The sequence below is a fragment of the Mus pahari genome, chromosome 10, assembly GCF_900095145.1.
Source record: "Mus pahari chromosome 10, PAHARI_EIJ_v1.1, whole genome shotgun sequence".
Taxonomy (NCBI): Eukaryota; Metazoa; Chordata; class Mammalia; order Rodentia; family Muridae; genus Mus; species Mus pahari.
In genome coordinates, this window is record NC_034599.1 from 21,823,283 (window position 1) to 21,839,255 (window position 15,973).

General features: G+C 46.7%; 1 protein-coding gene across 1 annotated transcript in view; it reads right to left on the reverse strand.

Moving 5' to 3' along the window:
* Positions 1-15,973, reverse strand: part of Glb1l2 (galactosidase beta 1 like 2) — a 45,126-nt gene that overhangs the window by 4,521 nt on the left and 24,632 nt on the right. The window contains exons 6-13 of the mRNA XM_021206432.1: positions 13,124-13,216; positions 10,407-10,488; positions 6,380-6,450; positions 3,448-3,532; positions 2,113-2,250; positions 1,412-1,492; positions 788-894; positions 72-212 (exon numbers count right to left, since the gene is read on the reverse strand). Coding sequence (XP_021062091.1) covers positions 72-212; positions 788-894; positions 1,412-1,492; positions 2,113-2,250; positions 3,448-3,532; positions 6,380-6,450; positions 10,407-10,488; positions 13,124-13,216 — 798 coding nt within the window. The remainder of the gene's footprint in view (positions 1-71; positions 213-787; positions 895-1,411; positions 1,493-2,112; positions 2,251-3,447; positions 3,533-6,379; positions 6,451-10,406; positions 10,489-13,123; positions 13,217-15,973) is intronic.

Below are 15,973 nucleotides of genomic sequence, written 5' to 3' on the forward strand. Positions count from 1 at the left end.
CAGAAAATAACGGGTGCACCGCCATGCTCAGTCACCACAAATTCCCACAAGTTCTGAGGAGGTGCTCCTACCTGTCCTCTGTCACGCACGAGGCCACTGAGGACGCCAGATGAAAAGATGGTGGTCTCGTACAGAACATACCCAAAAGCCTGTCCGTTTCCGTTGTTTACTGGCAGGTTCTCCATGTTGATGGGTGTCTCAGATGTGACTGGCTACACAAGAAGACACAAGAAGGCACAGAAGTCAGGAAGCTCCTAATTCTAAGTTTTCACATGAGCAGCAAGGATATCGGGGGCAGGATGCAAGGATGCTCTAACCTCTTCTTCTCTATTCCACCTTCCTACTAGCTAAAACTAATGACTTCTCGGAGGCATAAATAAGGACAAAAGGAAAGGAGAGATTTCACTAGAGTCCTGCAATCTAGCAGAATCCCGAAGCCACCATCGTGTCACTGAATCCTGAAGCCAGCATCACAACAAAATGAACTAGAGCAGGTTTCCTCTTCCTCTCCACAGAGGAAGGATTATCCCTTCCTCTGCTCCTCACCATACCCAGGACCTATGGAAAGGTCTACCCCGGAGGCTAGAGGGGAGACACCAGGTTAAAGCTTTTCTAGTCGTTCCCAATTCCCACGCCAGCACCAGTGTATTCTCTTCACCCCATTCTCTGGTTTGGTAGAGACCTCAAGGCAACTGAGTGGCTTTGCTCATCCTAGAACCCCATTGGAAAAGCTCCTGGGTTCTGTCTGCTTACCAGCTATCCCTGATGCCCAGCCTGCGGCGCTTACCTTATCCATGTACTGGATAGCATCCCACAGTGATAGGTAGAGAGATGGACTCATTGGCTCATAGACCATCTTAGCAGTAAGCTCAGGTGGAGGAGGTGGAGGAATACCTGCAACAGGAACCATGGGCCTTCCTTAAAGATTCAATCCTCGTTACCTCTTCCAGCCTCATACCCATGGCCTCATGCATTCCTTTCATTCTGGCACCAAGATCAACCACAGGCCCTACTCAGAGCTTAAATTATTCTAGAGCATGGGGTCTGGGCAAGGGCAGGACTTAGCTGTATCTTCTATATGGCATAAATAGGCTTAGCATGAGTCACATACAAAGGGGACAGAATGATGACAACAATCTCTCAAACCTTCTTTGTCTAGAATATTAACTTTATTATTTACTTATTGGCTTATTTACTTAATTATTTTTTGGCAGTGTGGCAATGTGGAACACAGGGTCTTAGGCATGCTAGGCAAGAGTTCTACCACTGAGATTCATTTCATAGTAGTCTAAGACATTTTTGAATATGGATTAGTTAGAGTTGAGGTGGGATAGGAAAACAACAGAAACTCCGAGGGTTCATAGCAAAAGCATGGGCCAAGTGAATGTTTGAATCTGTTCCTTGTTTGTACCTGAGACGGTTCCAAAGAGTTCTCGAAGCTTGGTGTATTTGGCAGTGTAGTCTCCAGCCTCTGTCAGTATAGCATCATAGTCTGCAAGATACCCATGGGCCAATCAGGTTCTCCTGTCCCCAGAACAGTACAAAGGGATAAAGAAAAAAAAGGAGGAGGAAGAACTTGGGAGGGAGAAACAGAGTTCTCAGATCAGTAATTTTGAAGAAAAACAACTTTAGTATGAACCATTCAGTCAAGTTAAGGTACGAAGTACTACCAAAGTACCCATGAGCACAGCATGATACTCTATTTTTGACTGCAAGTACATATAATGGAACATCTCCCTGAGAACTCTCAGTCAGAGGGCCACAATCACACCTTCCCAAGGGTCTGAGAGAGGGGAATCTATCTCCACCCCCCACCCTAGACTTACCTCCCCTCTGAGAGAGGGGAGTCTATCTCTCTCTCCCCCCCCACTCTAGACTTACATCCCCTCCCTTGCTCCTCCAAACAGCTCTCTCATCAGAACAAGCTGTTCACAGGCACCTATCACTCCAGAAATGTAGAGGTGGCAGTCAGCCAAAGTCTCTACCTTCCCTGGATATTATGTAGCTAAAGACATGAAAGGACGGAGACATTGTTTCTAAAGGACTCTCCATCAGAAGCGCCAGCCCTACAGACACTGGACAGGACCATGGAGAATCACTGAGGATACTTGCCGTAGCTGGTAACATCAGCCTTGTAGTCATTAAAGTGCATGGCTCCATTTATGAAGCCAAAATTTGTGCCTCCGTGGAACATGTACAGGTTGATGGAAGAGCCGTCTTTGATGATGGCAGACACTGTTTGCAGGACCTCTTCAAGGAGAGAGCAGGGAGAAGGGACACTTACAGTGAGCCAAAGCCTCAGGAACCCCCCCCCCAGGTCCCTTGTTCCCAGTCCCTGCTAGGTCACTCATCACGGGGTCATTCAGCTTTCTCTGGACAATCTGTAGTCAGTGGAAACAGACAATCTGTTTCCACCCTACCAGATAGCATGTTTCCTAGTGGCTATTCTGTCCAAAGGAAATGCAGCAAAGCTGGGACCTCATTACACAACAGTTCTGCCTGTGTCCCTAATTCCTCCCTTAACTCAAAATAAATCAACAAAATGCAAAGAGAGTATCAGATAACAAAAATAAAGTTCAATTAATATATATATTTGAGTGATATATCTAATAAATATAAACTTAATTCTGACCTAGTGAATTGGCAAATTTTAAAAAATTATTTTAATACTTGGTACTGATGAGTCTGCAGGAAGTATTCTCATTTCATAATTACCAGTATGCTGCTACAGTCTTTCTGAAGGGCAGTGGTAAATGCATATATTAAAGCTGTATTGATGCAGCAACTTATTCTTTATCATAAGAAAATATATCCCAACAAACTTCAAGGATGATTGCTTAAGTGGTATTCAATTAACCAAAGCCAAAATTAAGCAATCAGTAAGAAACAGGGTCATTAAATGGTTGTTTAGTCATCGATACAATGGAGCTCTTCAAATTCTTTAAGACAGATGTCTGATTACACCAAGCATACCTATGTTCAATAGTATAGGATGGGGTGTGTGTGTGTGTGTGTGTGTGTGTGTGTGTGTGTGTGTGTGTGTGTGGTGTGGTGTATATGTGTGAAGATCTGATCAATCTATTTCTAGCTCTGTCTGTGTGCACATGGATGGAGATACACTAATTGCTGCCTGTGCTGTTAAATATATCAGCATTCTTGTTCTGGAATCAGGGACTTTTATTTCTTCTTTAAACTTTCCTACATTTCCTGGATATCTACAATGTGCATGTGTTACTTTTCTACTTACAAAACCACAGAAAAGCAATGAGGAAAGCCTTATCATTATTTCAAGTGTCGAGTCTCTGAAATACCCAGAACTGAATCTGAATACAAATGATCCAGGGATCTCCGCATGCGGCTACTCCATCCACAAGGCCAGGGAATGCAGAGCGCATCCCTTCAGAGTGTCAACATACATATTAGGGTTAGGCAAAGGAAAACACTTACCAGAGGAATCCAAGATATTGTGGGAGCCACCCCACGAGTCAAACCACCCTGTCCAGTACTCCATCACCATCTTGGGTTGAATCCCCTGGGTACCACAAAATGAGAATTAGGCAGGCAGGCTGATCAAACGGAACCCCCTATCTCTGTCCTCCGTGGCCGTCCACCCCTTGCCTGAGAGGCTCGTAGGTGCACAGCATGGATCATTCACTCACCACGTGTGGCCTCACCAGCCGCTGAGTATAACAGGGAAGAGGTTACCAGAGTTCATGCTTACTGTGCTTCTGGTGGTGCGTATGACAGATACTAGCAAGAACACTTAAGTATCTTCTCAAACCAAGCTTCCCTCAGAACTTATCCCCTGACTTGGATGCCCTTTCCTGCATCGGTTGGGTCAAGACAACCTTTACCAACCAGGGAAGAAGAACGCCCTGTTCTGTATGAGTACATCTGAGAGTCTTGCCATGGACGCAGACAGACCGAAGTTACTGTTTCTCTGTGTGTGGAAGTCAGCAAGCTTCAGGGTGGGTTTCCTTAAGTTTGGCTTAAACAACAAATGGTTTACAAAACTAAACCAGAAACTCAGATCCCAGCAGAGCAGCCCAGCTACTCGTGGTGCAAGCTCTGCAGCTGCACTCCGGATTCACACCTTGCCTAGGATACTGAACAAGTCTTAATTATTACTTCAGACTACTGAGGTGGCATCGGCTTTCGCCAAGCATACAGGGATCGTTCTGGGACTGTGCTTGGCCCCACCATGTTTGCAAAAGCTGTAAACACCTGGGCTGTGGAAAAGACTCATCTGCTAAGATGTTAGGCTCCGAGCCAGGAGGCATTCCTTATTTACTCAGAGACGGCTGATGAAATATCCTCTCTCAGGGCTTTCCTGACATTTGAAACTCCATAAAACATAACAGAACATGTTCCAGAGAGATAGGGCGTACTTAGTGGTTCATGGCATAAAAGTACCAACTATCCCCGAGGAAAAGCCAACACAGCCTCAAGATACTTTCAGCAAGCTGGCAGCTTTGTTTTTCTTTACTTCCCAAAATATGCCATACCATACACACATCTAGTCACCCAAAGGGGAGAAGCAGAGTCTAAGCTCTCAGCCCCCAGACCTCCAGGGCCAACACTGAGCTTATTTCCTTAAGAGCTTCTGTGGTGTGGGGAGCAGGTGGTGAAGGTCCGGCATAGATCAAGTTGTCTTCCTGCAGAATGTGGTACAACCAACCCCTGATTGAGATCTCCTGGGTACTGTATCCATTTCCTGTCTATCTCCTTGACCGTGTGGTGGGCAGGTTACAGTAGCTAGGACGCATGCTCACTAGGATAACTGGGTGAAAGGTTGCATATAAATTTCTGGTACACAGTAACTACTCGGAAATCTCTAGCATGAGTGATCTTCCACAACTAAGCATATATTTAAGGACTAATCAGTACTCCAAAGTTCAGTGCTGGGGTCTATCGTGTCCGTTCAATGAAGCCCTTCAGACAAAACCGGTTCTTTAAGTAAGGGCAGATGTCACAGACTATACAAGAAAGTACTTCAGCAGTGCCATTCTACTGGTGACCGCCAGCCTAATAGCAGGTCAGCAGCAGACACCCTTTCTGTCACCAGTGTGGTGAGGTGCTTTTCAAATATTACCTTATGCAAGACAAGGTTCTCATTATACCTACACCACTAAAGGCAAAACGAAACCCCCAGGAGCCAAGCAGTGTCTCCACAGGCTCACGGTAGAGTGACCAAGTGGGGACCGAGCAGCTCCCAGCATCTGTACTTCCCTTGGCAGCGCTCAACTGCAACTCAGCTGAGCCACTCTGAGACCATGTATCATGAGCCCCTCATCTCAAGTAGATTACAGACACCACAGGACAGAGGCCCTATGATCAGTCATGAGGTAAGACGGACCAGACACCTCTAGAGACAGAGAATAGACCTAGGACAATACTGGAAGAAAGAAGATGAGAAGAGAGGGTTCCTGAACACACACATGTATATGCGTGATCCCTCCCTCCGGGGAGTCTACCAAAGATCAGACCTGCCCTCCTCCTAGGAGCCGTCCCAACTACACTGCAGGAGTAGACAAAATATACACACATACTCACCTTACAGGGTACTACCTGTCCCAACGACTTCAAGTATACATGAGGAGATCATCCCTACTTTGAAAGGCCAACAGCTAGAACATTCTCCTCAGTGGACCACAAGTAACCCCACACTACTGGCCCAGTATCTCCACAGGCATCTATCCATTGTCAGTAGACTCTATCAGTTCCCCCTCTAGGCTGAGGACCATGGCAGATACACAATCGGTGGGAGCAACCTGGGGGCATTCACACCTTTTGGTAAGCCTGGCTGAGATGAGCTATCTGTTCTGCACATAAGATATAGCTCAGCCTCAATAACATCTGTCTGTTTCGTGGGACACACAAACTAGAGACATCATCTGGCATAGGACTATGTGTAACCATCAGTCTGGAGAAGGTGAAATATACCCAGAAACCGCTCTCATTTACTGGCCTGGAATCCACCAGGCCCCCCCGTCTTATGGATGACAGAAACATGTCCAATGCCAATGAAGCCATAAAGGTTAAGGCTGAACGCCTTCTACAGTACACGATGGAGAGGTTTTTCCCTCTCAATATGTCAAAGAAACTCTGGGGCTTGTGGAGTCCATAAAAGCCAAAAGCTTCCAAAGGTGCCCTTCTCAAAAGAGCTCAACACACTTTGGTGGTGTTAGTCTACACCACAGACTTTAGAGCGGGGTTTCTAAGCTGCTTCCCTCCCATCTGTGAAGCACTGCGGATGAACCGAGAGACTGGGATTGCGAAGAGTCCTCTCCACCATCACAGCTCTCTTGGCACAATTCAGGCATGGGGAATCCCTGTCCTCAAGCTAGAAGATCCACAGCAGCCCTTGGGCCAGACCTACCTGTATAGATAAGAGAACACTGTTTAGTGCGGTCAGCTCCTGTTGCGACTGTAAGTTGATGGTGGCCAGCACTGGGAAGGCAGTGGAGAAGGAAAAACAAAGCATAGTCTTGGAGTCCCAAAGAATTTCTGAATTACCCAAGCCTTCAATCCATCAGCATAAAAAAAAAAAAGCTAGTGTAGACATTCTTTCCCACCTCCCATTAAAAATTAGCTCCGGTGATGCCAAAAGACTTGCCTATATTGTTACTCTTAGAAACTCCACCATTCAACACAGGGCAAAGCCAGAAACTCAACATCTGATTTTTACTGACTGTAATGTTTGCAGCCAGAGGAAAGTCTTATCTGAACTACTGTCATGGTACCCCCATGACACTGTACCCCCCAGTGCAGAGGCTGAGCCTTTGTACACCGGTGGCAGCAATGGTCTCAATGAAGGCTCACGTCACAGTTCCTGGTAAGGACTCACTGTCTACTGTCCCATAATGTATTTATTTTAAAATTTTAACCATATTTCAGACAGTTTTCCATAAGCAAAATGCATGCTCAAGAAAAATGCTACTGATAGCTGACAGCCATGACCCTGCCCCAGCCACAGCCAGCTACAGAACCTGATTCCAAGGACCCTTGCCTGCTCCCTGTCCACTTGAATGGCCAGTGTCAGATGAATGAGCTTAAGAGCAACTAAGGCAGGATGGCCAGCCCCAGCTATCATCCGGGATCTCAGGCCACGCTCACCGCTGAAGAGAACAAAGCTAAGGCTCTGAAGCTACAGAAACTTCCCTCATGGTCCTCCATCTGTGAGTGGCAGAGTAGGGTTGCAGACTCAGGCTCCTTCACACCGAGCCTGTGATGTCACTGTCCTATGGGAACCCACAGGGGAAGACCCTGAAGCTCAAAGTCAACCCAATGCACGGAGCTAGCCGAACACAGACAGCTGTCATGTCATCCTGACACCTCATCAAATTCAAGAGTTGAGAAGTAAGATGCAGATGAGGCGTGAGCAAAGGCTGAGGGAACCCTGGGAAGGTGAAATCCATCAGGGCCAGCAGGGGGCAGTTCTTTCTACCAGATCCCAAGTAAGTCCTTCCTCCACTCGGAAGGGGACCCCTCCAGCCACAGGCATCCCCCCCCCAGCCCTGCTGTCAAGCTTCCTCTGCACCAGAGCCCATTCCTTCAATGGGGTTCACATGCTCTAATAAAACATCCTCTAGGAGGCTGGGGTGAGAGGTAGAGGGAAAGATGGAGGGGATCCCTGAACACAGGGGAAGGGGAGGGGCTGCACAATCCTCACATCTGTGCAAGAAGCCCGAGGCAGTAAAAACGGCATTTCTAGACACTGACGTGAGTTTCCTTATGTTAGCAATCCCCATAGTGCCATTATCCCCACAGGGAAGGGCGGCTGTTCACCCCCTCTACCAATCTTCAGAGTTCCATCTCCCTTCAAGCACTGGGAAGAATACTCACAGGAAGTCAGGGCAAGCAGAACTAATAAAAGAAACAGATGAAGTGTTTAAAAACAAAGGAGGCATGGGATGGGAGCTTAGGAGGCCTCTGTTGTGAGATTTGCTAAGAGAGAGAGGGAGCGATAAGGCTGGGGACAGGACTGTATGGTACATGCTCAGAGTCCCAGCACACCATCACTCCAGGGGCCAGGGCAAAGGGATCGTGAGTTTGAGAACAGACAGGACAAAGCAAGAAAGCATGGATGGGGACTTGGGGGTGGGGAATGGGAGGTATCTGAGATGATAAGAAAATCAAATGGGATCAGGCGTCCACTCAAGGTGAGACTGGCTACCTGATTCTCACGCTGCACAGCAGCACGCCCCACCCAGTAGGCCTGCAGCCAAAGTGCACATCAGCACTGAACTGTACTAGCACGAAAGGGAAGGTGTGTGCGACCAGGGGAACCCCAACCACACCCGTCAGCATCAGAGGGCAACTTCAGACTCCTAAAACAATAGAAGGTCGAGTTGTATGTACAAGCTGTGTAGAAACGGGGAGGTTGGAGCTGGAGCAAAAGGTTACAGTTCAAGATGGCTGTTTCTGGGACTCTGGATGAGGAGGAAGGTGTATTTCTTGATAAGTTTTATTATTATTATTGTACTGATAGGCCATATGAGTGAATGTTTTAACTTTTTAAATTAAAAAAAAAATCATCATTTTAGGCAACAGTGGCCTCAGGTGGCCCAAGGATTAGAGCCTTTAGGGGAGGACAGGTATGAAGGGACAGAGCTTCTTTGTAGACTGCCTCATGCCACTTAGTCCCTTCATCTGGGCCTTGGTAATAAACATAAGTAGACACTGCCACCTTGTGGAAATAACAGGAATCACTACTGATGTTTGCCACCTCCGAGGAGAACCAATGTCTTTTCATTCACTCTGCTTGCTATAGATAAGAACCTTCCCCTCTCCATCTACCCACCAGTCATTCCCAGAGGTAACCAAGGCTCATACTGTGAAGGGGATATCAAGATAAAAGCCCCATCTATGACCAGGTCAGTCTAGAGAAGGAAACACAAAACAAACAAATCAGACACAAGGAGGTGCTGTCAGAGAAGCATGGCCCCCAGAAACTCACAGTGGGACTTACAGGAGGGCTCCATCTCCCTGTGCACCAACTGCAGATAAGCACATGTTCAAGCACAGGCCATCTGAGACAGCTCAAGGCCCATGCAGCTCACTGCTGCTGTGAGGTAGAGCGGTCAATTAAGTGAGCCATCCCATAGGTTAAAAGGGAAAATGGAGCCAGAAGAGTGGGTGGACCCTTTGAAGGAGATTCTAGCAGGGTGTTCAAGAAAGCCTCACCGCAAGGACCAGGAGAGAGGGAACCAGTGCAGAGTCCCTAAAAGTGTGCAGAGTCACCGAATCCGGGGGTGTTCCGTGTACTTGAGGGACAGGATCCAGGAGGGTGGGGCAGAGTGGGAAACAGGAGGCACTCAGTTGGTCACTTGTGTGTAGAGACTGTGGCATGCTGCCTGGGCGTACCCAGGGTGATGTGTAGGGCTATGGGAGCAGGCAGTGGGGGTAGGCTGTGGGAGGGAAGAGTGAAGGGGCGTGCAGGGGTTGCTGCTGTGTGAGGAGCCAGTGCAGCCATTCTCAGAGTGTGTACAACTCCCTTGTCTCTGGGGAGCAAAGGGAGCCATGCAATAGATCAAGATGGTCTAGGCTGTTCCCTTAGCTGTTAGGCACACGGTGTTGCTATGTAGTCTTGGCTAGCCTGGAACTATGTAGCCCAGGCTGGCCTCAGACTCACAGCCCTCCTGCCACCCTTCCCTAGCACTGGGATGGTGTGTGCCCCAGGCCCAATGACAGGGTTACACATTCTCAATGGCAGGCAGAGATTGCTGCAATGAGAAAATGCTACAGGAGAGGTCAGTGAAGAGAGAAGTCTGCGGGAACACTGCGGCCTCACAAGTGGGAAGGATTTGGTAATGGTGAGCAGCAAACCGCATCCAAGTTCCGGATATATTTTAAAGAGAAAAGTAAAGGCAGGAAGCGCCTAGCCTGGAAAAGACTTGAAGTGCGGGGGGGGGGGGAATGGGGGGGAACCTGTCTAGAGGAGAAGGAGGGAGAGGATGAGGAAGGGTTGTGAGAGGAGTGACCAGGAGGGGGGGCAGTGAGTGAGATGTAAAGTAAATAAGTAAAAAAAAAAAATTAAATTAAATTAAAATTTTAAAAAAGGTAAAAGCAGAAGGATGTGCCCAGTGGATGCTGGTGTACTTGAAGGAAAATGGAACTGCGATTTTCCAATAAACAGAAACTGGCTGATGGGGCAGCCACCTGCAGAGCTATGAGCTTAGCAAGAACACCAACCACATACTGCTGGCCGGGTACTTGGGTGTTTGGATGATCTTTGATAAGGCATTTGCTAAAAAGAAAAGGGCCATGGGGGTGCCGTGCACCCTATTCCGCCTACAACCCAGAGGGCCAAGTCCCTTGCTATACAACACAGGCACCAAAGAAACCGCTGTTTACATCTCAGACCATGCCCAGGGAGTTGTAAGCAGGCAGCCTCCTCCAGGTACCTCCATCAACAACTCCCTTTTCCAGACCATCTTTGTTGTCCGAGGTCAGGAGCAGCTCAATGATGCCACGGTCTTCCAAAGCCTGTTTGGGGGGATAAAAGACAAGTTATAACCCGTTCTCATGGCTAGGAGCTCCTGCAGGGTCACTGCCGAAGTCAAGGTGGTCTACAGAGCAAGAGAGGAAAATCTAGCCAAAGTGCTTCTCTGCACGTTATCCACGCCCACAATATTCAACCAAGTTCCAATAACTGCTTGCTTTCCAAGTGTGTCAGAGGACACGCCTGCTGAGATCTGACAGGCCTTGGTCGCTTCTGTAGGGCTGATCAGTTTGAGGCTACACACAAGCTTATTCCGAGGCTGGCTCAGGGAGGGTAGATGCCATGCTACTACATCGCAACTGACTTAGGAACTCCATCGAGAAGGTCAAGTCTCACCAGGAGGACACTGTACTTTCCCTTTCATCCACAGCAGCCAGTCTCTTCCGCACTCTGGGCCAGTACGAGCATGATCAATGGCGAGAGCAATGATGGCCCAGCCACACCTCGGGGCCATGCCCATGGAGTACTGCCCATGCCCAGAAGATCTGCAAGCATATCTTGGAGGGCATAAATAAAGCCCACTGCTGGAGAGGCAGTAGGATTGCTGCCACTCAGAATAGCTGCTAACATGAGAACATTAGCCACGATGCTAAGCACTTGGACTGTCTCCTTCCTTCTTCATAGCCAACATGTGAACAGCACAAACCAAGCGTCAGAGGCTGAGTGAAGGATGATCGGTTACAGAAGTCATGCAAGAGGTGGCGCTGAACTCAAAGCATGTCCACCTGCAGGGGCTCCACTCTGGGACTCCAGACTCAAACGATTCTACAAAGGTGGTTTTACAATGACAAGACTATTTCAACTGAATTCCTCTGGAAACTGAAGGGTAACATGTAACAATAAATGCCAGATCCCATGTGCTGTGAGGACAAAACAAAAAAGGCTTCAAGACTCAGGGATGGCAGGAGCAGGAGCATTTAATCCATGAGGAATATTGGTGAGGCCTCTATTAAAAGCCCTGACACAAGCTCCTTCAACTACCTGACTAGTTACTCACTGACACAGAACACTAAATTTTCTATACCCTTAAATTTTACAGACATAATTTTTTTAATATATTTTGCCTTTTAAAGGCCAATTTCTAGTTCCTAAGTGCTAGCCACGTGCCAAGCACAGAACTTACACCCTCCCACAGAAGCCTTAGGAAAGGGCAATTTTGTGTCCATTTTGCACTTGCTGAGAGTAGGGCTCAGAAAGTTGAGGGAGGTCATGCCCAAGGTCATTCAGTGCCAGCAGGATGCACATCTTGCCGACATGCCCAGGAGAAGTTGCATAGCAGTTCAGGAAAGGATCCTCCCAAGAGCCTCCTCAGGCTGTGCTCTGGGCACCAGGGAAGCAAAGCTGTATAGACAAAAGGTCCCCAAAGGAGCTACTCTCTACTCCTGATGCTCCTCAGAGCTCTTGTCTGCAGCTGCATCATTGGTAAACAACTACTGGAGAGGCGCTGGTGCCCCCGGGAGTCTGACAGAGGGAGGCCTGCAGCAAGAGACGCTCTGGGGTCTAGGCCTGGCTTTTTCTAAGTGACTCAGAACAGGGGAGTTAGACACGCGCTCAGTCCAGGATGTGGACAGGACTGACTTTTGTGCCTTTCCAGCTCGAGGAATGCCACCCTTCCTAGATAGCTGGTACCCTGCTGGGAGCTCTCCTCAAGTAAGAAGGAGGGGACAGGGAGTCTGACATTAGAAATTGGAGCACTTGAGCTTCAGTCTCCAGTCTGTAAGAACAAAAGGGATTTCTAGATGGAAAGTTAAACAGGCTGAAAGCAGTAGACACCTGCTGTCCAGAGCACCTGAGCCAAAGTCATAGGCCTTTAGTCACACGGACCCACAGTCCATTTCCTCCTTTCTCAGTCACACCATGGCCAGCTCTCCAGGGTACACTGAAACCAATGTCAACAACTCTATCAGAGTCATTCATTGATAATTTACTGTATACCTACAACAGTGCCAGGCTACCTGATTTCAAATGATACAAAAGATGCAGGCACTCCTTGAAGCCTGCTTTGTGCAAGAGAGAAAGGGGACTTAGGAAAACTGAGGTATTTGTTCAAAGCCTCAACTACCAAGTGAAAACACAAAACCAGAAACAGACGTGAATGCCAGGCCTGTCTTTGCTGTCACCCCACCATCTTCAACATCTGTCACCCCAAGTGAATCTGTGGTTTACTCACTCCACGATTCGATGTCTGCACACCACCCAAGAAATCCTTATAATGAGTGCCATGTGCAGATGGTCAGAGGGTTTTTTTTGGGGGGGGGGGTAGGGATTTGTTATTTGTTTTGCTTTTCCATTTCCTCAATAAAATCAATGTGCAACCATAAATCTGGCTTTATGCTGGGATGAGGCAGACAGTCCACAAAGATTTATTCACCTCTATTTAATTAAGGTTATTCCTTTCTTCTTAGTCCCTGCACTGTAGCTAGCACAATAAACCCAATCGATAAAGGATAAGTGAGTGACAGGTCGGCAGAGATGAGCCATGGAGAACACCTCACTAATTAATGAGTGGTGATGGAAGACATGGTGTATTAACTTGAGAAAAGTAGTAGGGCAATGTGTCACAGTCTATAATATAACCCAGAGGAAGAAATGTGAAGCTACGAGTGTAGTGACTCTTACCTTCTTGATGTAAGGCATGTATGCACGGTCTTTGTTATAGGAACCGTATTCATTCTCCACTTGCACCGCAATGATAGGTCCCCCATATTTATACTAGAGGAAAGAGATAAGCAGAAGTGAAATGGGTAGTGGGGATAGAATATCTAAATTTACACCCATTACAAATGACTAGCAGCACATAATACTGAGAACAGGAATCTCAATAGGCTTTGTGTGTAATTGGGAGCGACATCATCAGACATTGAAGCAAGGAACATCAGGCCATGTCTTCCCATGGAAATATCAAACAACCACAGACTAACCACAGCAGTATGGAAACCAGTCTAAGGCCAAAGCAAACAAGTGTCATGATCACCAATCAGGAAGCCACTGCAAGTGTTAGTGGGAAATCTGTCATGTTGGTACTTGGCCTTGGCCCCAGGTCCTCCTGTGTGCAACACAGTGTGGTTAAGAGAAGGCATCTCAAATTCCACTTCCAACCCCCCCAGAATGGACATACAAAATGAAGCTCATTTACAATGTTCTGGTCTGTCTGCGGACTGCCTGGTAGAGTGGCTTCCATCTCAGATGACTTGGGACCCAAGCTGGAAGCTGAAGAAGGCAGTGGCAGATGCAGTAGCGTGTCAACACCAAAGAAGACTACAGACTTGTGATTGACTAGAGCAATAGAATTATGGGCCAAAGAATATGACAAGCATCCTAGAAGAAACTGTAACAAGACAGCTGGGCACATGATGACTCGTAAAGGAGATCAGGGTTTGGGTGGAAGAAAGATGGTAAGGACAGAATATATGTGCTGCATCCACTCCAGTAGTGACACGCATGACAGACCAAAAGCCTGGATGCAGTCCCGAGGTGAAAAGTTCACAGAAACGTAGTCTTCTGGAACTGTGGCATCCCATAGCATGTATGCTCCAAACTTGTCCTTACGAACTGATCTGTGTGCTTTCTTTCAGTATTGTTTTATTTTAGGAATCTCCAAGCAATGACTTGCCAAATACCTAAGCAAAGTTGAACTTTGCTTCCTGACCTTCACTAATGCCCTAGGTAGTCCTTGAGCCGAATCTGGGCTTGGAATTCAGTAAGAATGTTGCCTATTCAGTGACATTCAGAATTCCCTCTAGTATTGTAAGAGAGATAGTGAAAGAAATCGTCATTGCTATCTATTACATAGTTAGAAATCTCAGAGCAAGCTTAGCAATGTAAGTCTAGAATTCTTATTATAGTTATGTATGGCAGACTACATTACTTATTAGTAGAATAAAAGCCAAGTCGCTCTCATATACAAGAATTTACAACAGTTTAGGAAGTAGATCTGGCTGTGGTTTTAGAGTATTGCATTATATGTGAGAAGGTTAGCTAGAGCAGAACTCCCTAATTAGAACCATGACTTGGGCATGAAAGCCCTTGCCCCTGGAGTGTAAAGACCTCACACCTGGCTTTTAAGAATATAGCTGACCTTAGATAGAGCTGACTTTGTCTCAGTTGTTTTATTGCCCAGTTCCTGCCAGTCTTTGTGTTTGCATTCCTGTTTTATGTGAGAGTCATTAAGCATCTGGTAACCTCATTGTACCTTGTCAATGTGTCACCTAACTTCCCTATTTTCTTCTATATAAAAAGTTTGATGCTCCATTTGACATTACATTCAGATTCAGCACACTCCCTTGTGTCCTGTCTGTTTGTCACCCCATTCTTGCCGACTCCATGTCCACCTGCCAGAACCCCTGATTCCCACGAATTGAGGGGGGCCGACTGAGCCTGGTTTGTGGCAGAATGGCACCCAAACAGGGACCCCCAGACAGGTGAGACTTTATCTCTTTTTCTTCTTTTTCTTCTTTGCTTCTCAGGCACGGATAGGATCTCGTTTACGTGCTGCAGAGGGACTGATAAAGGCTAATCAGTTTAAGGANGAGAAAGTATTTTTACCATGGGGCAGTCTGACGTTAAAACATGTTTAGACATCTCTCCAGCCATAGTAAAGGCCTATGCTGTAGTGATGAAAGGAGGGAAACTCAGCGCCAATTTTAAGAAAACCAGTGAGAATGAAAAGTGTTCTCAGGGGAATAAACCTGCATGTTTCAGTTGTATAAAAAAGGGGGGGGGGAGACACCTGAGGAAGGATTGTTAAAATCCCTCGGGAAACAAGAAGGGCCTTTCTCCAGGTCTCTGACCACGCTGTGGTGGAGAGAACCTTGGAGGAATGATTATAAATCAAATTCCCATAAAGATGGGACTCCTCTCACTAAAGAAGCAAGTAAGACAAAAAACTCAAGGGGCAGTCTCTTAGCCCCGTTCAGGAACTGTGGACCTCGTTATAGGACACAGCCCATTATAAGAAAAACTTCAAGTTGTGGATTCTGATACTTTACGTAAAATTAAAAGTTATGGTTAAAGTATAAAAAGAGACTTCATAAAGGCCAAAATATAGCTCAATTCTTACTGTTACTTTATTACAACTTCCCAATCCTACATTGTGCCAAAAATTCGTAGATAAGGCTTTATTGGAAGTTAGGAAATCATTTCCTCAAACATATATAATTCATTTTGTAGGTGGTGTTTAGCTGGTTGCAGAAAGTGGGCAGAGCAAGTTTTTCAGATGGCTGTAAAATGTTTGACTTAAGTGTGGGCTGATGGTGGCTTCAAAAAAGATTCAGCATGGAAAACTTTTAGGCTATTTGAGACATTTAATGTATAGAGATTGTGTGTTTTCTCAGAGAATTGCCCTCAGATTAAATAAATTGGAAGTTTGATGCTTGGGAATTCTGGGTTTTAATCCTGGTTTGAGAAGTTGCCTCTTATAAGCAGGAAAGGGAAGGGAAGGGAAGGGAAGGGAAGGGAAGGGAAGGGAAG